General features: G+C 51.5%; 1 protein-coding gene across 1 annotated transcript in view; it reads right to left on the bottom strand.

Moving 5' to 3' along the window:
• Window positions 1–4,876: 4,876 nt before the first annotated feature.
• LOC124027024 (probable JmjC domain-containing histone demethylation protein 2C) overlaps window positions 4,877–23,789 on the bottom strand; it is a 37,962-nt gene continuing 19,049 nt past the window's right edge. Inside the window, exons 2-3 of the mRNA XM_046339583.1 lie at window positions 5,019–5,195; window positions 4,877–4,900 (exon numbers count right to left, since the gene is read on the bottom strand). Coding sequence (XP_046195539.1) covers window positions 4,892–4,900; window positions 5,019–5,195 — 186 coding nt within the window. The 3' untranslated portion in view covers window positions 4,877–4,891. The remainder of the gene's footprint in view (window positions 4,901–5,018; window positions 5,196–23,789) is intronic.

Raw genomic sequence — 23,789 nt, 5'->3', positions numbered from 1 at the left:
GCCCTCCCTTCCTCCCCCCGTCGCCCTCCCTTCCTCCCCGTCGCCCTCCTTCCTCCCCCCGTCGCCCTCCCCCCGTTCCTCCCCCCGTCGCCCTCCCTTCCTCCCCCGTCGCCCCCTTCCTTCCTCCCCCCCCCCGTCGCCCTCCCTTCCTCCCCCGTCGCCCTCCCTTCCTCCCCCGTCGCCCTCCCTTCCTCCCCCGTCGCCCTCCCTTCCTCCCCCCGTCGCCCTCCTTCCTCCCCCCCGTCGCCCTCTTTCCTCCCCCGTCGCCCTCCCTTCCTCCCCCCCGTCGCCCTCTCTTCCTCCCCCTCGCCCTCCTTTCCTCCCCCGTCGCCCCTCTTCCTCCCCCGTCCCCTCTTCCTCCCCGTCGCCCTCTCTTCCTCCCCGTCGCCCTCTCCCTCCCCCGTCGCCCTCTCTTCCTCCCCCCGTCGCCCTCTCTCCCCCCGTCCCCTCTCTTCCTCCCCCCGTCGCCCTCTCTTCCTCCCCCCCCGTCGCCCTCTCTTCCTCCCCCCAGTCACCCTCTCTTCCTCCCCCCGTCACCCTCTCTTCCTCCCCCGTCACCCTCTCTTCCTCCCCCGTCGCCCTCTCTTCCTCCCCGTCACCAGCCTGTTTTTCATTTGTCTGACAAGAGTTCAGGTGATCCTGTCCTCTCTCCTCCTGTCCTCTCTGCTGTATGCCAGGCAGAGCAGAGACAGCACTCTGTGGACCAAAATGAGGTCAGATGGAAAAAATGAAAGGGTAAGGAAGGCTATAAATAATGTCCAGCTGTGCTCTGAGCACATTCAGACTCACTGCGGTCTCTCCGCCTCACTAGAATGAGGTCTGCTGCACAACGGAACACAAATAGTCTAGTATACATCAGAAAGCAACCATTTAAAATGCTTTGTTGATATATTTTGATCAGCACGTTAAGCCAACCTCATGTGTGCAGTCTCAGCTTTGTCAACAAAGCAATACAAATTGATCAACTCCTACTGAGGTTCCATCAGATAAACATAACCAATGATTATATCATCAATGTCATTTGCACAACTATTTGAAAATGCATATATTGTTTAACTGAAAGCAGTGCCACCTTGCCAGCAAAACCCTAAGATCACACAACATAGATCTATTCTCTACTACTAACAATAAGATGACATGACATAGATCTATTCTCTATTCTCTACTATTAACAATAAGATGACATGACATAGATCTATTCTCTACTATTAACAATAAGATGACAACATTTCTCTATTACTAACAATAAGATGACATGACATAGATCTATTCTCTACTATTAACAATAAGATGACATGACATAGATCTATTCTCTACTTCTAACAATAAGATGACATGACATAGATCTATTCTCTACTTCTAACAATAAGATGACATGACATAGACTACTAACAATAAGATGACATGACATAGATCTATTCTCTACTACTAACAATAAGATGACATGACATAGATCTATTCTCTACTACTAACAATAAGATGACATGACATAGATCTATTCTCTATTCTCTACTATTAACAATAAGATGACATGACATAGATCTATTCTCTATTCTCTACTATTAACAATAAGATGACATGACATAGATCTATTCTCTACTATTAACAATAAGATGACAACATTTCTCTATTACTAACAATAAGATGACATGACATAGATCTATTCTCTACTACTAACAATAAGATGACATGACATAGATCTATTCTCTATTCTCTACTATTAACAATAAGATGACATGACATAGATCTATTCTCTACTATTAACAATAAGATGACAACATTTCTCTATTACTAACAATAAGATGACATGACATAGATCTATTCTCTACTATTAACAATAAGATGACATGACATAGATCTATTCTCTACTTCTAACAATAAGATGACATGACATAGATCTATTCTCTACTACTAACAATAAGATGACATGACATAGATCTATTCTCTACTACTAACAATAAGATGACATGACATAGATCTATTCTCTACTACTAACAATAAGATGACATGACATAGATCTATTCTCTACTACTAACAATAAGATGACATGACATAGATCTATTCTCTACTACTAACAATAAGATGACATGACATAGATCTATTCTCTATTCTCTACTATTAACAATAAGATGACATGACATAGATCTATTCTCTACTACTATTAACAATAAGATGACATGACATAGATCTATTCTCTATTCTCTACTAGTAACAATAAGATGACATGACATAGATCTATTCTCTACTAGTAACAATAAGATGACATGACATAGATCTATTCTCTACTACTAACAATAAGATGACATGACATAGATCTATTCTCTATTCTCTACTATTAACAATAAGATGACATGACATAGATCTATTCTCTACTACTAAACAATAAGATGACATGACATAGATCTATTCTGTACTACTAAGAATATGACATGACATAGATCTATTCTGTACTACTAATAATAAGATGACATGACATATATCTATTCTGTACTACTAACAATAAGATGACATGACATAGATCTATTCTCTATTCTCTATTACTAACAATAAGATGACATGACATAGATCTATTCTGTACTACTAACAATAAGATGACATGACATAGATCTATTCTCTATTCTCTATTACTAACAATAAGATGACATGACATAGATCTATTCTCTACTACTAACAATAAGATGACATGACATAGATCTATTCTGTACTACTAATAATAAGATGACATGACATAGATCTATTCTCTATTCTCTATTACTAACAATAAGATGACATGACATAGATCTATTCTCTATTCTCTACTACTAACAATAAGATGACATGACATAGATCTATTCTGTACTACTAACAATAAGATGACATGACATAGATCTATTCTGTACTACTATGAATAAGCTGACACAACATAGATCTATTCTCTATTACTAACAATAAGATGACATGACATTACTGCACTTTTCCTTTCCTGTGTTCTGCCTAGACTCCAACACGAAAGCTTAAACATGTTAAAATGAGCCCTGTTCTGAAACAGCAGGCAGACGGCCAACCCGGAGTGCAAGACCAAGCCTCCATTAGGTTTAAAGCCAACTCTGTGCTCTCCTCCCCTTGCCAGGGCAGACGGGCTGGGAGTCACAGGCTCCAGACTAATTAATAGGAGAGAGAGAAAGAGAGAGAGACCCAGAGTCTCTCAGAGCGTTCACAGTCAAACCCACTGACACCCCGATCAGATCACAGCAAAATCACAGTCTACTAGAACAGAGCAATACTCTGTCATGAGGCATCAAAGACAAAGGAACTGAATAATATTAAGAAATGCTATAGATGGAAGGAAAGTAGTGTGGAAACCTACCAAAAAACAATTAGGCAACAACAAATTCAACCCCTTTCAGACAACTTCCTGGACAAAACATTTCACTATAATAGTGAAGGTGTAAACTTTCCAGTAGAAAACCTAAACAGAATATTTGACCTCTATCAACCCAAAAAATATCAAACACAAAACCGAAGAAAATTAACAATGGTTTGATGAAGAATACAAAAACCTAAGAAAGAAATGTAGAAACCTGCCCAACCAAAAACATAGAGACCCGGAAAACCTGAGTCTACACCTTCACTACGGTGAATCACTAAAACAATACAGAAATACACTACGGAAAAAGAAGGAACAGCGCGTCAGAAATCAGCTCAAAAGTCTGGGGTAGCCATTTGATTAGCTGTTTAGAAACCTCTTGGACCTAGACTTGTATCATATAAAAATCAATGAATTGACGGGGGCACTGGAACAGTCTGCAGCACCCGACCTCACTCAACAACGATCTGAAGTCAAATGTCTAGCGTTTCTGGAGAACCTTCCGTTTCCCCAAACTCTGTCAAGAGGACACGGTTTCATTAGAGGAATCGGTCCCTTCATCTGAGCTGCTCTATTAAATATGGAGATAGATTAACAACTGGTATTGATGGAAAACCTCCTGAAGTACTTTGGGATGAGCTTGGATCAGTTATTCTTGAATCATTTAATATCGCTTAAAAGGACAAATCCACAGAGACATCAACACAGCTATGACATCCCCTAAGAAAGGAAAAGACCTCACAAATTGTGACGATTTTCAGCCAATCAGTTTAAATCGGAACAGAAATTAAGATGTATGCCCAAGTTCTAGTCCCGGGCTTAGAGAAAGTTATTACCAAGCTCATACATCCAGACCAAACAGGGTTTATTAAGGGTCGTCAGGCAGCCGATAGCGGACGCCGCCTGTTCCGTGTGGTTGCCGAGGATTCCCGTCTGGATACCCCGTCTGCTGTGTCATCATTAGATGCAGAGAAATCCTTTGACCGCTTAGCTTGGGAATATTTATGTCTTGTTCTTGAACGTTTTTGGTTTTGGGGTTATATTTATACATGTGATCTGCACCATGTTTATGAATCCTTCAATTAAATCTACAGGCACGACCCATTCTAACCCATTCACCATACAACCAGGATGTATATCTAGACACGACCCATTCACCACTAGATGCTCAGAAAGACACCCCCTCTATCACTTCACTAGGTGCTCAGAAAGACACCCCCTCTATCACTTCACTAGGTGCTCAGAAAGACACCCCCTCTATCACTTCACTAGGTGCTCAGAAAGACACCCCCTCTATCACTTCACTAGGTGCTCAGAAAGACACCCCCTCTATCACTTCACTAGGTGCTCAGAAAGACACCCCCTCTATCACTTCACTAGGTGCTCAGAAAGACACCCCCTCTATCACTTCACTAGGTGCTCAGAAAGACACCCCTCTACACTTCACTAGGTGCTCATCATTGTAATCCTATGTCCCGCACCAGAAACAGAATCATTGTAATCCTATGTCCCACAGATCTATAATCCTTGTTACCATGGTAATCCTCAGTGGATCTAGGTAAAGAAGAGAGCGCTGAAATCAATGCAGAGAGAGCAGAGAGCTACAGTAACACCAGACGTTCTGAGTCCAGGGAGATAAGGAACTATGGAAGACAGCTGGATCAGTCCTTACCAGAGCTGGCCACTGGATGTGCTTGTCTTTAGTCCCCTGGGGGATCTCCACCAGCAGGGTGGCCTCTCTCCTCTTGGCCCATACCAGCTGCTGCTCCAGCAGGAACACCTGGAAGTCCTCGTACACTTTCACCCACTCACGTTTCTCCCACTCCAGGTCATCAAACTCCACGTACACCTGGGAAGAGAGAGGAGAGGGGGTGAGTTCATGGGTGTACATAGAGAGGGTGTGTGTGGGTGTACATAGAGAGGGTGTGTGTGGGTGTACACAGAGGGATAACAGCCCGTTCTGCAGTTTGTTGTTTCACATGACCTTTCCCACCACGGACGAGAGGTCAGTAGACTGACAGAGTTTGAGAGAGTGTTCACGTTTTCATATTGAAAAGAGGATGCAATCAAGTCCAGAAACGTCAACTCCAGCTTTCAATACAACTAGTAGATATTACTGTCTAAACCCTCAGACAGACAGTGTTCAATACAACTAGTAGATATTACTGTCTAAACCCTCAGACAGACAGTGTTCAATACAACTAGTAGATATTACTGTCTAAACCCTCAGACAGACAGTGTTCAATACAACTAGTAGATATTACTGTCTAAACCCTCAGACAGACAGTGTTCAATACAACTAGTAGATATTACTGTCTAAACCCTCAGACAGACAGTGTTCAATACAACTAGTAGATATTACTGTCTAAACCCTCAGACAGACAGTGTTCAATACAACTAGTAGATATTACTGTCTAAACCCTCAGACAGACAGTGTTCAATACAACTAGTAGATATTACTGTCTAAACCCTCAGACAGACAGTGTTCAATACAACTAGTAGATATTACTGTCTAAACCCTCAGACAGACAGTGTTCAATACAACTAGTAGATATTACTGTCTAAACCCTCAGACAGACAGTGTTCAATACAACTAGTAGATATTACTGTCTAAACCCTCAGACAGACAGTGTTCAATACAACTAGTAGATATTACTGTCTAAACCCTCAGACAGACAGTGTTCAATACAACTAGTAGATATTACTGTCTAAACCCTCAGACAGACAGTGTTCAATACAACTAGTAGATATTACTGTCTAAACCCTCAGACAGACAGTGTTCAATACAACTAGTAGATATTACTGTCTAAACCCTCAGACAGACAGTGTTCAATACAACTAGTAGATATTACTGTCTAAACCCTCAGACAGACAGTGTTCAATACAACTAGTAGATATTACTGTCTAAACCCTCAGACAGACAGTGTTCAATACAACTAGTAGATATTACTGTCTAAACCCTCAGACAGACAGTGTTCAATACAACTAGTAGATATTACTGTCTAAACCCTCAGACAGACAGTGTTCAATACAACTAGTAGATATTACTGTCTAAACCCTCAGACAGACAGTGTTCAATACAACTAGTAGATATTACTGTCTAAACCCTCAGACAGACAGTGTTCAATACAACTAGTAGATATTACTGTCTAAACCCTCAGACAGACAGTGTTCAATACAACTAGTAGATATAGAAACCCTATTGTTCACTGTCTGTCTAAACCCTCAGACAGACAGTGTTCAATACAACTAGTAGATATTACTGTCTAAACCCTCAGACAGACAGTGTTCAATACAACTAGTAGATATTACTGTCTAAACCCTCAGACAGACAGTGTTCAATACAACTAGTAGATATTACTGTCTAAACCCTCAGACAGACAGTGTTCAATACAACTAGTAGATATTACTGTCTAAACCCTCAGACAGACAGTGTTCAATACAACTAGTAGATATTACTGTCTAAACCCTCAGACAGACAGTGTTCAATACAACTAGTAGATATTACTGTCTAAACCCTCAGACAGACAGTGTTCAATACAACTAGTAGATATTACTGTCTAAACCCTCAGACAGACAGTGTTCAATACAACTAGTAGATATTACTGTCTAAACCCTCAGACAGACAGTGTTCAATACAACTAGTAGATATTACTGTCTAAACCCTCAGACAGTGTTCAATACAACTAGTAGATATTACTGTCTAAACCCTCAGACAGACAGTGTTCAATACAACTAGTAGATGGGGTCCTTTATCTACTGACCCAGAGTCAGATAAAGGGCCCCATCTGACTCTGGGTCAGTAGATAAAGGGCCCCATCTGACTCTGGGTCAGTAGATAAAGGAGATCATCTGACTCTGGGTCAGTAGATAAAGGGCCCCATCTGACTCTGGGTCAGTAGATAAAGGAGCCCATCTGACTCTGGGTCAGTAGATAAAGGAGCCCATCTGACTCTGGGTCAGTAGATAAAGGAGATCATCTGACTCTGGGTCAGTAGATAAAGGGCCCCATCTGACTCTGGGTCAGTAGATAAAGGGCCCCATCTGACTCTGGGTCAGTAGATAAAGGAGCCCATCTGACTCTGGGTCAGTAGATAAAGGAGCCCCATCTGACTCTGGGTCAGTAGATAAAGGAGATCATCTGACTCTGGGTCAGTAGATAAAGGGCCTCATCTGACTCTGGGTCAGTAGATAAAGGAGACCATCTGACTCTGGGTCAGTAGATAAAGGGCCCCATCTGACTCTGGGTCAGTAGATAAAGGGCCCCATCTGACTCTGGGTCAGTAGATAAAGGGCCCCATCTGACTCTGGGTCAGTAGATAAAGGGCCCCATCTGACTCTGGGTCAGTAGATAAAGGAGATCATCTGTCTCTGGGTCAGTAGATAAAGGAGACCATCTGACTCTGGGTCAGTAGATAAAGGAGATCATCTGACTCTGGGTCAGTAGATAAAGGAGATCATCTGACTCTGGGTCAGTAGATAAAGGGGACTATCTGACTCCCGGGTCAGTAGATAATGGGCCCCATAACTTTAAGATCTTATTTAAATAGCCAAAGACAGAAGAACACAGCAAAGCAACAACAACTTAGGCAAGTTGTTTAGGATGACATCAGCTCTGCCAAAATGGACCAGCTCAATATTATCCTTGTACCAGAGCTGTAATGATTCATGTGATGGTCAACAGTACAGATCGAATGTTATTTTCACTTGGCCACTCTGACCATCAGATAAGACTGTTGACCTCTCTGCTATTGAACTGCTATAACCCTTTGAGACAGACAAATCACTTACATGAAGTACTGTTTGGTAGTCATGAAAACAAGATACAGGAGTAAATGTTCAAACTGAAAGAACTGCTATGATCAATGTCTGTGACCTCCACCAGCATAGTGACAACATGCCATGCTACCCCTGAGGCCTGCTGTCCACGGCTAGGATAGAGCCACTAGTTAAAGGCCCTGGCTTTAGAGACAACATGCCATGCTACCCCGAGGCCTGCTGTCCACGGCTAGGATAGAGCCACTAGTTAAAGGCCCTGGCTTTAGAGACAACATGCCATGCTACCCCGAGGCCTGTTGTCCACGGCTAGGATAGAGCCACTAGTTAAAGGCCCTGGCTTTAGTGACAACATGCCATGCTACCCCGAGGCCTGCTGTCCACGGCTAGGATAGAGCCACTAGTTAAAGGCCCTGGCTTTAGAGACAACATGCCATGCTACCCCGAGGCCTGCTGTCCACGGCTAGGATAGAGCCACTAGTTAAAGGCCCTGGCTTTAGTGACAACATGCCATGCTACCCCGAGGCCTGTTGTCCACGGCTAGGATAGAGCCACTAGTTAAAGGCCCTGGCTTTAGTGACAACATGCCATGCTACCCCGAGGCCTGCTGTCCACGGCTAGGATAGAGCCACTAGTTAAAGGCCCTGGCTTTAGTGACAACATGCTATCTTCTCTGGGCCTTGATGCCAGGTACTATGTGATCAGACGGGTGATAAATAACAACCAATAATTTTTAGAGACAACATGCCATGCTACCCAAGGCCTGAGTCCACTTGGTTGTTCAATTCAATTCAATTCAAGGCTTTATTGACATGCCATGGGAAACCTGTGTTAACATTGAGCCAAAAAGCAAGTTTAGTAGATAACATACAAAGTGAATATATAAAGTGAAAAAGCCAAAAATTAACAGTAAACATTACACATAACAGAATTTCAAAACAGTAAAGAGATTACAAATGTCATATTATATTATATATAGTTAAAGGCCCTGGCTTTAGTGACAAATGCCATGTTAAAGGACACAAGATAAAATAAATAAGCATAAATGTGGGTTGTATTTACTCCACGGCTCTCTCTCTCTCTCACTAGTTAAAGGCCCTGGCTTTAGTGACAACATGCCATGCTACCCCGAGGCCTGCTGTCCACGGCTAGGATAGAGCCACTAGTTAAAGGCCCTGGCTTTAGTGACAACATGCCATGCTACCCCTGAGGCCTGCTGTCCACGGCTAGGATAGAGCCACTAGTTAAAGGCCCTGGCTTTAGTGACCTCTATCTTCTCTGGGTTTGATGCCAGGTACTATGTGATCAGACGAGGTGATAAATAACTAGCAATAAGTTAGCCTACCCAACGGCAGGAGTCCACTTGGTTGTTCAATTCAATTCAATTCAAGGGGAGCTTTATTGACATGGGAAACCTGTGTTAACATTGCCAAAGCAAGTGAAATAACAAACAAAAGAATTAAATAAAAACAATTACAAATAACAGTAAACATTACACTTTCAAAACAAGACATTTCAAATGTCATATTATATCTATATACAGTGTTGCAATAAACAACAGAACAAGCTCTACAGACCAGCTCTACAGAATAAGCATACATGACTGTGTTGGTTAACATGAATAATATCTGTTACTATGATCCCCCCATTACACAGCTCTACAGACCACATTGTGTTGGTTAACATGAATAATACTCTCACTATCCCTCAGCTCTACAGACCACATTGTGTTGGTTAACTCTCCTAATATCTGTTACTATGATCCCCCCCCAGAACACAGCTCTACAGACCAGCTCTACAGACCACATTGTGTTGGTTAACATGAATAATATCTGTTACTATGATCCCCCCAGAACACAGCTCTACAGACCAGCTCTACAGACTTGTGTTGGCATAGGAAAATATCTTTACATTGTCAAACACAGCTGAAATAGACAAACAAAATTGTTAAATAAACAATGAAATAAAATCTGTTTCAAATGTCATATTATCCCCCAGTGTTGCAATAAACAACAGAACACAGCTCTACAGACCAGCTCTACAGACCACATTGTGTTGGTTAACATGAATAATATCTGTTACTATGATCCCCCCCCCCCCCCCCAGAACACAGCTCTACAGACCACATTGTGTTGGTTAACATGAATAATATCTGTTACTATGATCCCCCCCCAGAACACAGCTCTACAGACCACATTGTGTTGGTTTAGTTTGACTGAACTGCATCCAGGCTAACATCCAGACCGCCCTCCTTCCCTCCCCACAGGACCTCCCTCCCTACAGGACCTCCCTCCTTCCCCACAGGACCTCCCTCCTTCCCCACAGGACCGCCCTCCTTCCCTCCCCACAGGACCTCCCTCCTCACAGGACCACCCTCCCCACAGGACCTCCCTCCTCACAGGACCGCCCTCCTTCCCTCCCCACAGGACCGCCCTCCTTCCCTCCCCACAGGACCTCCCTCCTCACAGGACCTCCCTCCCCACAGGACCTCCCTCCTTCCCCACAGGACCTCCCTCCTCACAGGACTGCCCTCCTTCCCCACAGGACCGCCCTCCTTCCCTCCCCAGGACCTCCCTCCTCACAGGACCGACCTCCTCCTCACAGGACCTCCCTCCCCACAGGACCTCCCTCCTTCCCTCCCCACAGGACCTCCCTCCTTCCCTCCCCACAGGACCGCCCTCCCCCCCCCTCCCCCAGGACCTCCCTCCCCACAGGACCTCCCTCCCCCCTCCCCACAGGACCTCCCTCCCCACAGGACCGCCCCCCCCCCTCCCCACAGGACCTCCCTCCTCACAGGACCCCACAGGACCTCCCTCCACACAGGACCGCCCTCCCCGCCTCCCCACAGGACCTCCCTCCCCACAGGACCTCCCTCCCCACAGGACCTCCCTCCTCACAGGACCTCCCTCCCCCAGGACCTCCCCTCCCCACAGGACCTCCCTCCCCACAGGACCGCCCTCCCCCCTACCCACAGGACCTCCCCACAGGACCGCCCTCCTTCCCTCCCCACAGGTCCGCCCTCCCCACAGGACCGCCCTCCTCCCTCCCCACAGGACCTCCCTCCTTCCCCACAGGACCGCCCTCCTTCCCCACAGGACCGCCCTCCTTCCCTCCCCACAGGACCTCCCTCCTTCCCTCCTTCCTTCCCCACAGGACCGTCCTGCTTCCCTCCCCACAGGACCTCCCTCCCCACAGGACCTCCCTCCTTCCCTCCCCACAGGACCTCCTCCTTCCCCTCCCCACAGGACCTCCCTCCTTCCTTCCCTCCCCACAGGACCTCCCTCCTTCCTTCCCTCCCCACAGGACCTCCCTCCTTCCCTCCCCACAGGACCACCCTCCTTCCCTCCCCACAGGACCACCCTCCTTCCCTCCCCACAGGACCTCCCTCCCCTCCCCACAGGACTCCCTCCTTCCCTCCCCACAGGATCTCCCTCCTTCCCTCCCCACAGGATCTCCCTCCTTCCCTCCCCACAGGACCTCCCTCCTTCCTTCCCCACAGGACCGTCCTCCTTCCCTCCCCACAGGACCTCCCTCCTTCCCTCCCCACAGGACCTCTCTCCTCCCTCCCTCCCCACAGGACCTCCCTCCTTCCTTCCCTCCCCACAGGACCTCCCTCCTTCCCTCCCCACAGGACCACCCTCCTTCCCTCCCCACAGGACCACCCTCCTTCCCTCCCCACAGGACCACCCTCCTTCCCTCCCCACAGGACCTCCCTCCCCCTCCCCCCCACAGGATCTCCCTCCTTCCCTCCCCCACAGGATCTCCCTCCTTCCCTCCCCACAGGATCTCCCTCCTTCCCTCCCCACAGGATCTCCCTCCTTCCCTCCCCACAGGACTCCTCCTTCCTTCCCCACAGGACCTCCCTCCTTCCTTCCCCACAGGACCTCCTTCCTTCCTTCCCCACAGGACCTCCTTCCTTCCCCACAGGACCTCCTTCCTTCCCCACAGGACCACCCCACAGGACCCCTCCCCCAGGACATCCCTCCTTCCTTCCCCACAGGACCTCCCTCCCTTCCTTCCCCACAGGACCTCCCCCTTCCTTCCCCACAGGACCTCCTTCCTTCCCCACAGTTCCTCCCTCCCCCTCCCCACAGGACCTCCCTCCTTCCCTCCCCACAGGACCTCCCTCCCCACAGGACCTCCCTCCTTCCCTCCCCCCCCCTCCCTCCCCACAGGACCTCCCTCCTTTCCTCCCCACAGGACCACCCTCCTTCCCTCCCCACAGGACCACCCTCCTTCCCTCCCCACAGGACCTCCCTCCTTCCCTTAGGACCTCCCTCCTTCCCTCCCCACAGGACCGTCCTGCTTCCCTTCCCACACCACAGGACCTCCCTCCTTCCCCAGAGGACCACCCTCCTTCCCTCCCCAGAGGACCACCCTCCTTCCCTCCCCACAGGACCACCCTCCTTCCCTCCCCAGAGGACCACCCTCCTTCCCTCCCCACAGGACCTCTCTCCTTCCCTCCCCACAGGACCTCCCTCCTTCCCCACAGGACCACCCTTTCTCCCCACAGGACCACCCTCCTTACCTCCCCACAGGACCTCCCTCCTTCCCCACAGGACCCCCATCCTTCCCTCCCCACAGGACCTCCCTCCTTCCCTCCCCACAGGACCTCCCTCCCCACAGAACCACCCTCCTTCCCTCCCCACAGGACCACCCTCCTTCCCTCCCCACAGGACCACCCTCCCCACAGAACCACCCCAGGACTCCTTCCCTCCCCACAGGACCTCCCTCCTCACAGGACCTCCCTCCTTCCCTCCCCACAGGACCTCCCTCCTTCCCTCCCCACAGGACTGTCCTCATTCCCTCCCCACACCACAGGACTGTCCTCATTCCCTCCCCACACCACAGGACTGTCCTCATTCCCTCCCCACACCACAGGACTGTCCTCATTCCCTCCCCACACCACAGGACTGTCCGCATTCCCTCCCCACACCACAGGACTGTCCGCATTCCCTCCCCACACCACAGGACTGTCCTCATTCCTCCCTCCCACACCACAGGACTGTCCGCATTCCCTCCCCACACCACAGGACTGTCCATTCCCTCCCCCCACACCACAGGACTGTCCTCATTCCCTCCCCACAGGACTGTCCGCATTCCCTCCCCACACCACAGGACTGTCCGCATTCCCTCCCCACACCACAGGACTGTCCTCATTCCCTCCCCACACCACAGGACTGTCCTCATTCCCTCCCCACACCACAGGACTGTCCTCATTCCCTCCCCATAGTCCACACCACAGGACTGTCCTCATTCCCTCCCCATAGTCCACACCACAGGACCGTCCTCATTCCCTCCCCATAGTCCACACCACAGGACCGTCCTCATTCCCTCCCCATAGTCCACACCACAGGACCGTCCTCATTCCCTCCCCATAGTCCACACCACAGGACCGTCCTCATTCCCTCCCCATAGTCCACACCACAGGACCGTCCTCATTCCCTCCCCATAGTCCACACCACAGGACCGTCCTCATTCCCTCCCCATAGTCCACACCACAGGACCGTCCTCATTCCCTCCCCATAGTCCACACCACAGGACCGTCCTCATTCCCTCCCCATAGTCCACACCACAGGACCGTCCTCATTCCCTCCCCCATCCTCTCCACACCACAGGACTGTCCTCATTCCCTCCCCATAGTCCACACCACTGGACTATGGGGACCATCCATAGTCCACAGACAGGACCTGTCCTCAGTCCCTCCTCCTTCCACTCCACAGTGACTGGTTACAGGACCCACCTGACAGAGTGGTCTGTAGCAGTAGACAGACAGGGCATGTTGACTCAGTGACTGGGGATTCCACCCTGTGTCTGGTTACAGGACCCTGACAGAGTGGTCTGTAGCAGTAGACAGACAGGGCCTGTTGACTCAGTGACTGGGTTCCACCCTGGACCCTGACAGAGTGGTCTGTTGACTCAGTGACTGGGGATTCCACCCTGTGTCTGGTTACAGGACCCTGACAGACTGGTCTGTAGCAGTAGACAGACAGGGCCTGTTGACTCAGTGACTGGGGATTCCACCCTGTGTCTGGTTACAGGACCCTGACAGAGTGGTCTGTAGCAGTAGACAGACAGGGCCTGATGACTAGTATCTCTGAACTCCTTGTGGTATTTGATAGACAAACAGAGCTTCAGTTCCTCCCTGACCCTCTAATACTAATGGATTCTACAGTGTTTATAGTGGATACTGTTCCACACATTACTGCTGTTAATTGCAGTGATATGGACTTCAGATTGATAGTCCTGGTTCACCAGGCTGAAGAAATAAATGACAACACAGTCTCAAAGAATGATTACAACTCTGGCAGCAGTGGACTGACGACTGGCCACGTTACAGACATGTCTCTCTCTCACACAAACACAAATATTCCCTATGGGCTCTGGTCAACAGTAGTAGTGTTCTATATAGGGGATAGGGCTCTAATAGGGCTCTGGTCAACAGTAATAGGGCTCTGGTCAACAGTAGTGTTCTATATAGGGAATAGGGCTCTGGTCAACAGTAGTGTTCTATATAGGGAATAGGGCTCTGGTCAACAGTAGTGTTCTATATAGGGAATAGGGCTCTGGTCAACAGTAGTGTTCTATATAGGGAATAGGGTGCCATTTGGGACTCAGCCTGCAGTGGAAAAGCTGGACGTTTCAATCCCACATCAAACACACCGGGTCGTTAAAATGCAGTCATAATTAGAGATTCTGATTATACAGCACTTCTCCAGTGAGGACTGGCCCGCCCGGAGGTGGAGCGCATTGAACTGGCCCGCCCGGAGGTGGAGCGCTGGCCCGCCCGGAGGTGGAGCGCATTGAACTGGCCCGCCCGGAGGTGGAGCGCATTGAACTGGCCCGCCCGGAGGTGGAGCGCATTGAACTGGCCCGCCCGGAGGTGGAGAGTATTGAACAATAAAGGCTTCAAGTCAACACAACGGATCTGACCGAGGGTCGTTTCCTGTTGTTCAGTATATAAAGGCCCCAGTCAACACAACGGATCTGACCGAGGGTCGTTTCCTGTTGTTCAGTATTTCCTGTTGTTCAGTATATAAAGGCCCCAGTCAACACAACGGATCTGACCGAGGGTCGTTTCCTGTTGTTCAGTATATAAAGGCCCCAGTCAACACAACGGATCTGACCGAGGGTCGTTTCCTGTTGTTCAGTATATAAAGGCCCCAGTCAACACAACGGATCTGACCGAGGGTCGTTTCCTGGTGTTCAGTATATAAAGGCCCCAGTCAACACAATGGATCTGACCGAGGGTCGTTTCCTGTTGCTCAGCATATAAAGGCCCCAGTCAACACAACGGATCTGACCGAGGGTCGATTGCGTAGCTCTCAGGTCTACGTCCTTTTGCAGCAGAGTTTTTGGGAACACGAGGAAAAACGGAGATCCATAGAAATCCCTGTGAGAACATGGAGGATTCTGTTGAATACAGCTCAACCCCTGGCGCCACGTCATTCCCAGCCGAAGCCCTGGCGCCACGTCATTCCCAGCCGAAGCCCTGGCGCCACGTCATTCCCAGCCCAAGCCCTGGAGCCACGTCATTCCCAGCCCAAGCCCTGGAGCCACGTCATTCCCAGCCGAAGCCCTGGAGCCACGTCATTCCCAGCCGAAGCCCTGGAGCCACGTCATTCCCAGCCGAAGCCCTGGAGCCACGTCATTCCCAGCCGAGCCACGCCCTGGAGCCACGTCATTCCCAGCCGAAGCCCGGAGCCACGCCCCAGCCGGCCCGGAGCCACGTCATTCCCAGCCGAAGCCCTGGAGCCACGTCATTCCCAGCCGAAGCCCTGGAGCCACGTCATTCCCAGCCGAAGCCCTGGAGCCACGTCATTCCCAGCCGAAGCCCTGGAGCCACGTCATTCCCAGCCGAAGCCCTGGAGCCACGTCATTCCCAGCCGAAGCCCGGGAGCCACGTCATTCCCAGCCGAAGCCCTGGAGCCACGTCATTCCCAGCCGAAGCCCTGGAGCCACGTCATTCCCAGCCCAAGCCCTGGAGCCACGTCATTCCCAGCCCAAGCCCTGGCGCCACGTCATTCCCAGCCCAAGCCCTGGCGCCACGTCATTCCCAGCCCAAGCCCTGGCGCCACGTCATTCCCAGCCCAAGCCCTGGCGCCACGTCATTCCCAGCCCAAGCCCTGGCGCCACGTCATTCCCAGCCCAAGCCCTGGCGCCACGTCATTCCCAGCCGAAGCCCTGGCGCCACGTCATTCCCAGCCGAAGCCCTGGAGCCACGTCATTCCCAGCCGAAGCCCTGGAGCCACGTCATTCCCAGCCGAAGCCCTGGAGCCACGTCATTCCCAGCCGAAGCCCTGGAGCCACGTCATTCCCAGCCGAAGCCCTGGAGCCACGTCATTCCCAGCCGAAGCCCTGGAGCCACGTCATTCCCAGCCCAAGCCCTGGAGCCACGTCATTCCCAGCTCAACCCCTGGAGCCACGTCATTCCCAGCTCAAGCCCTGGAGCCACGTCATTCCCAGCTCAAGCCCTGGAGCCACGTCATTCCCAGCTGAAGCCCTGGAGCCACGTCATTCCCAGCTGAAGCCCTGGAGCCACGTCATTCCCAGCTGAAGCCCTGGAGCCACGTCATTCCCAGCTGAAGCCCTGGAGCCACGTCATTCCCAGCTGAAGCCCTGGAGCCACGTCCATTCCCAGCTGAGAGCCCTGGAGCCACGTCATTCCCAGCCTCCCTGGAGCCACGTCATTCCCAGCTAAGCCCTGGAGCCATCCTCCCCAGCTGAAGCCCTGGAGCCACGTCCATTCCCAGCTGAAGCCCTGGAGCCACGTCATTCCCAGCGGAGAGCCCTGGAGCCACGTCCATTCCCAGCCTCCCTGGAGCCACGGTTCCCAGCTAAGCCCTGGAGCCACGTCCATTCCCAGCGAAGCCCTGGAGCCACGTCCATTCCCAGCTCAGTGAGCCACGTCATTCCCAGCTAAACCCCTGGAGCCACGTCATTCCCAGCTCAAGCCCTGGAGCCACGTCATTCCCAGTGAACCCTGGCCAGCCATGTCCAGCGGAAGCCCTCACGAGAGATCCCAGCGGAAGCCCCATGGAGCCACGTCATTCCCAGCTCAGTGAGACCTGGAGCCACGTCCATTCCCAGCGGAAGTTACTGGAGCCACGTCATTCCCAGCGGAAGCCCTGGAGCCACGTCCATTCCCAGCGAGAACCCTGGAGCCACGTCCATCCTCCCAGCGGAACCCCTGGAGCCACGTCATTCCCAGCGGAACCCCTGGAGCCACGTCATTCCCAGCTGAACCCCTGGAGCCACGTCCTCCCTCAGTGAACCCCTGGAGCCACGTCATTCCCAGCTGAAGACCAGCCATGTCCATTCCCAGCTGAAACCCTGGAGCCAGTATCCACTATAAACACTATAACCATGTCCATCCTCCCTCAGTGAGCCGGCTCACTGAGGGAGGATGGACATGGTGGTCTCAGTGAGGACATGGTTACTAAGACCACCATGTCCATCACTAAGAGGGAGGATGGACCATGTGAGTCATCCTCCTCACTCAGGAGGAGTGAGATGGTGGTCTTAGACCACGTCTCATGGATGGACAAATGGTCTTAGTAACCGTCTCACTAAGACCACCAGGATGTGAGACTCCCACCATGGTGAGACGGTTACATGGTGTCTCAGTGAGACATGTTCAGTGAAACTAGACCACCATGTCCATCCTCCCTCAGGAGACGGTTACTAAGACCACCATGTCCATCACCATGTCCATCAGTGAGACGGTTACTAAGACCACCATGTCCATCTTCTCAGTGAGACACTAAGACCACCATGTCCATCTGAGTGAGCTGTTACTAAGATACCATGTCCATGTCCATCCTCCAGTGAAAACCATGACGGTTAAAAGACCACCATGTCCATCCTCCCTCAGTGAGACGGTTACTAAGACCACCATGTCCATCCTCCCTCAGTGAGACGGTTACTAAGACCACCATGTCCCTCCCTCAGTGAGACGGTTACTAAGACCACCATGTCCATCCTCCTCAGCTCCACCATCATCCTGAGACGGTTACTAAGACCACCATGTCCATCACTAAGACCACCATGTCCATCCTCCCTCAGTGAGACGGTTACTAAGACCACCATGTCCATCCTCCCTCAGTGAGACGGTTACTAAGACCACCATGTCCATCCTCCCTCAGTGAGACGGTTACTAAGACCACCATGTCCATCCTCCCTCAGTGAGACGGTTACTAAGACCACCATGTCCATCCTCCCTCAGTGAGACGGTTACTAAGACCACCATGTCCATCCTCCCTCAGTGAGACGGTTACTAAGACCACCATGTCCATCCTCCCTCAGTGAGACGGTTACTAAGGCCACCATGTCCATCCTCCCTCAGTGAGACCACTAAGACCACCATGTCCATCCTCCCTCAGTGAGACGGTTACTAAGACCACCATGTCCATCCTCCCTCAGTGAGACGGTTACTAAGGCCACCATGTCCATCCTCCTCAGTGAGACCTAAGACCACCATGTCCATCCTCCCTCAGTGAGACTGTTACTAAGACCACCATGTCCATCACTAAGACCACCATGTCCATCCTCCCTCAGTGAGACAGTTACTAAGACCACCATGTCCATCCTCCTCAGTGAGACTGTTACTAAGACCACCATGTCCATCACTAGACCACCATGTCTGACCTCCCTCACAGACCAGCCTACTAAGACCACCACCATCCTCCCTAGTGAGACTACCTGACAACCAGCCTGCCATCCAGACCAGACCACCATACTGTGACTACACCAGCCTGTCCATCCTCCCTCAGTGAGACCAGACCACCATGTCCATCTCATACTGCTGAGACCTGACCATCCTCCCTCAGTGAGACAGTTACTAAGAAGACACCATGTCCATCCTCCCTTAGTGAGACGGTTACTAAGACCACCATGTCCATCCTCCCTCAGTGAGACGGTTACTAAGACCACCATGTCCATCCTCCCTCAGTGAGCCGGTTACTATGTAGGAGAAGTGGTAACAGACCAGACCACTGCGGGTTACTGGTGTCCATGTTCAGAATACAAATGATAAGCGAATCACCCCCGAGGAAACAAAGCGATTGGTTTCTCTCTCAGTAGCAGCTCGTTGGGTATCTGGCTCTGAACTGCTCTCCAATTATAGACCAGAGAGAGAAGAATCTCATCAAGAAAAATACAGTGAAATAGATCTGGACAGAAAAATGAAATGACAATATTTGTTTTTTCCGCAGCCATCTGTGTCTCTAATGTTGCCATGTATTCTTCTACACTGCTGCTACTCTCTGTTCATCTGTAGTCACATGAACCATATCTACATGTACATACTACCTCAATCAGCCTGACTAACCGCTGCCCGCCTACAGCCTCCAGCCCCCCACAGCCTCCCTGCCCGCCCGCAGCCTCCCTGCCCGCCCGCAGCCTCCCTGCCCGCCCGCAGCCTCCCTGCCCGCCCGCAGCCTCCCTGCCCGCCCGCAGCCTCCCTGCCCGCCCACAGCCTCCCTACAGCCTCCCTGCCCGCCTACAGCCTCCCTGCCCACCTACAGCCTCCCTGCCCACCTACAGCCTCCCTGCCCACCTACAGCCTCCCTGCCCACCTACAGCCTCCCTGCCCACCTACAGCCTCCCTGCCCGCCTACAGCCTCCCTGCCCACCTACAGCCTCCCTGCCCGCCTACAGCCTCCCTGCCCAGCCAGAGCCACCCTGCCCGCCTACAAGACTACCTGCCAACCAAGCCTCCCTGCTGCAGACAGACCACTCATACTGCTGACTACCTGACAACCAGCCTGCTGCAGACCAGACCACCCTCAGACTACCTGCAACCAGCCTGCTGCAGACCAGACCACTCATACTGCCTACCTGACAACCAGCCTGCTGCAGACCAGACCCCATACTGCACTACCTGACAACCAGCCTGCTGCAGACCAGACCACTCATACTGCTGACTACCTGACAACCAGCCTGCTGCAGACCAGACCACTCATACTGCTGACTACCTGACAACCAGCCTGCTGCAGACCAGACCACTCATACTGCTGACTACCTGACAACCAGCCTGCTGCAGACCAGACCACTCATACTGCTGACTACCTGACAAGATACGGCCCAGGAGGACTGCTAAAACAAAAGTGGGTCTCTTCAATGTTACATTCTAATATAATTGAATAGCATCCGCCGCGCGCTAGCCCCCCCGAACAGCCGCCGCGCGCTAGCCCCCCCGAACAGCCGCCGCGCGCTAGCCCCCCCCGAACAGCCGCCGCGCGCTAGCCCTCCCGAACAGCCGCCGCCCAGATGAACACCACAGCTGATAGCCTAACCACTGATCAAACATTATGGACTAAAAGTTGCTGCAAAAATACAGGTCAAATTAAGCTCCAACATCTGTAGGTAGGGCAGAGTGTGATGGTGGAGGTAGGTAGGTGGGGTAGAGTAGAGTTATTGTGATTGAAGACAGCGAGCCACAACCAGCCTATTAAATCAGAATGCAGGGTGGTCTGAGGCCAGTCCTGTTTACACCATCTACTGTCCACCTCCCCTCCCTTCAATTACAACCATAACATGACCTTGACCTTCGCAGAGAACTTCTAGCCCGGGGAATTTCCAACAGGTCGCTCAGAGACATGCAGAGTAAAGTGTTTTACACTGCAAGCCCCGCCGTGCATGAATACAACCTGAGGATGTCTGTGTTTGGATGAAACATTCCCAGCTCCGCCAGCGCACAGACAGAACCCTTCAGAAGACAGGAGTAGGAAGGCCAGAACATCCCACAATGGACAACAGCTTCCGACAAGAACAAACACATTCACAACATGGAGAATCTGGACTTGAATGGAGTTCAGTGACCAGCTAACACGGGAAGAAGTCCTACTATTTAGTCATGTGATTGGTTAGCCTCAAACATGCTGAGATGCAAAAGATTTAGCAGCAAAGGGGGTGGAGAAAAGTACAATGTTCCACACGAGGCTGCTGCTGGGGGAACAAAGCAGGTCTCTGTTAGAGACACGTGCTCCCCGCCAGGCAGGGCCTGGATTAGGTTAGTGTTGCTTTAAGAGCACATTTGGCTTTCAAGCCGGTCTGACGACAGATGATCCCCTGACAGGAGAGGTTCATTATGGAATAGAGCAGGCTGGTACAAGTGGAGGGAGTGGTAGCCCTCACCGCCTGGCTGTCTGCCTGGCTGTCTGTCTCACGGCCTGTCTGGCTGGCTGGCTGGGTAACGGCCTGGCTGCCTGTCTGTCTCACGGCCTGGCTGCCTGTCTGTCTCACGGCCTGTCTGCCTGTCTGTCTCACGGCCTGTCTGCCTGTCTGTCTCACGGCCTGTCTGCCTGTCTGTCTCACGGCCTGTCTGCCTGGCTGTCTCACGGCCTGTCTGCCTGGCTGTCTCACGGCCTGTCTGCCTGGCTGTCTCACGGCCTGTCTGCCTGGCTGTCTCACGGCCTGCCTGCCTGGCTGTCTCACGGCCTGCCTGGCTGTCTCACGGCCTGTCTGCCTGCCTGGCTGTCTCACGGCCTGCCTGGCTGCTCACGGCCTGTCTGCCTGGCTGTCTCACGGCCTGCCTGCCTGGCTGTCTCACGCCTGCCTGCCTGGCTGTCTCACGGCCTGTCCTGCCTGGCTGTCTCACGGCCTGTCCTGCCTCACGGCCTGTCTGTCACGGCCTGGCTGCCTGTCTGTCTCACGGCCGGCTGCCTGTCTGTCTCACGGCCTGGCTGCCTGTCTGTCTCACGGCCTGTCTGCCTGTCTGTCTCACGGCCTGGCTGCCTGTCTGTCTCACGGCCTGGCTGCCTGTCTGTCTCACGGCCTGTCTGCCTGGCTGTCTCACGGCCTGGCTGCCTGTCTGTCTCACGGCCTGGCCCTGTCTGTCTCACGGCCTGGCTGCCTGGCTGTCTCACGGCCTGTCTGCCTGGCTGTCTGCCTGGCTGTCTCACGGCCTGTCTGCCTGGCTGTCTCACGGCCTGTCTGCCTGGCTGTCTCACGGCCTGTCTGCCTGGCTGTCTCACGGCCTGTCTGCCTGGCTGTCTCACGGCCTGTCTGCCTGGCTGTCTCACGGCCTGTCTGCCTGGCTGCCTGGCTGTCTCACGGCCTGTCTGCCTGGCTGTCTCACGGCCTGTCTGCCTGGCTGGCTGGCTGTCTCACGGCCTGTCTGCCTGGCTGGCTGGCTGTCTCACGGCCTGTCTGCCTGGCTGGCTGGCTGTCTCACGGCCTGTCTGCCTGGCTGGCTGGCTGTCTCACGGCCTGTCTCAAGGACTGGCTCAGCTGGCTGACGGCCTGTCTGGCTGGCTCACGCTCTGTCTCCGTGCCACCTGCCAGTCTCCGTGCTGGCCTGTCTACCCCTGCAGCCGCAACCAGCAACGTGAAAACTAAAACACATGTGAAAAAGCGTTTGAGAAGTCAAAGCGCCATCCTCCAACGCCCTGGGAAAGCAGGTTCCAGTGTTGCCTGGGAAAGCAGGTTCCAGTGTTGCCGTATTGAAACCCAATCCCCGGGTAGCCTCAGCCTGGGAAAGCAGGTTCCAGTGTTGCCGTGTTTTGCCGTATTGAAACCCAATCCCCGGGTAGCCTCAGCCTGGGAAAGCAGGTTCCAGTGTTGCCGTATTGAAACCCAATCCCCGGGTAGCCTCAGCCTGGGAAAGCAGGTTCCAGTGTTGCCGTATTGAAACCCAATCCCCGGGTAGCCTCAGCCTGGGATACGATCCGAGACAGGATCTCCCATTCCACAGCACATGAGAGTAGATATAGGCCTAGGCAACACTGAGAATAGAATACAAGATGTGATAAAGAATACAAGATCTGATAAAGACGACTACTACTGTCCTGGTGAAAGAAACACATGCCTGGCCAAGATAACACTAAGGATTGATTACAAGGTCTAAGAAAGAGCAGTCTTCAAAGTATAGGTTACATGGCAAATGTGTAGGTGCCGAAGCAGAGCACCGTCACGTCTCCCCTACCGAAGCAGAGCACCGTCACGTCTCCCCTACCGAAGCAGAGCACCGTCACGTCTAGTAGTGTCTGACATCCATACTGTAGCTCCCGTCTAGTAGTGCCTGATGTCCATACTGTAGCTCCCGTCTAGTAGTGTCTGAGGTCCATACTGTAGCTCCCATCTGGTAGTGTCTGAGGTCCATACTGTAGCTCCCGTCTAGTAGTGCCTGAGGTCCATACTGTAGCTCCCGTCTAGTAGTGTCTGAGGTCCATACTGTAGCTCCCGTCTAGTAGTGTCTGAGGTCCATACTGTAGCTCCCATCTGGTAGTGTCTGACATCCATACTGTAGCTCCCATCTGGTAGTGTCTGAGGTCCATACTGTAGCTCACGTCTAGTAGTGTCTGACATCCATACTGTATCTCTCAGCAATAGTAGTTGATCAGTGAACCATACTCTCAGCAGTAGGGTTGATACAGTAGAACCCTGTCTGCAGGTCCATACTGTAGCTCACGTCTAGTAGTGTCTGATATCCATACTGTATCTCTCAGCAATAGGGTTGATACAGTAGAACCCTCGTTCTCTCAGCAGTAGGGTTGATACAGTAGAACCCTCGTTCTCTCAGCAGTAGGGTTGATACAGTAGAACCCTCGTTCTCTCAGCAGTAGGGTTGATACAGTAGAACCCTCGTTCTCTCAGCAGTAGGGTTGATACAGTAGAACCCTCGTTCTCTCAGCAGTAGGGTTGATACAGTAGAACCCTCGTTCTC

The sequence above is a fragment of the Oncorhynchus gorbuscha genome, unplaced genomic scaffold (genome assembly GCF_021184085.1).
Source record: "Oncorhynchus gorbuscha isolate QuinsamMale2020 ecotype Even-year unplaced genomic scaffold, OgorEven_v1.0 Un_scaffold_2895, whole genome shotgun sequence".
In the NCBI taxonomy this organism is placed as follows: Eukaryota; Metazoa; Chordata; class Actinopteri; order Salmoniformes; family Salmonidae; genus Oncorhynchus; species Oncorhynchus gorbuscha.
This window is presented reverse-complemented; position numbering and strand designations above follow the sequence as displayed.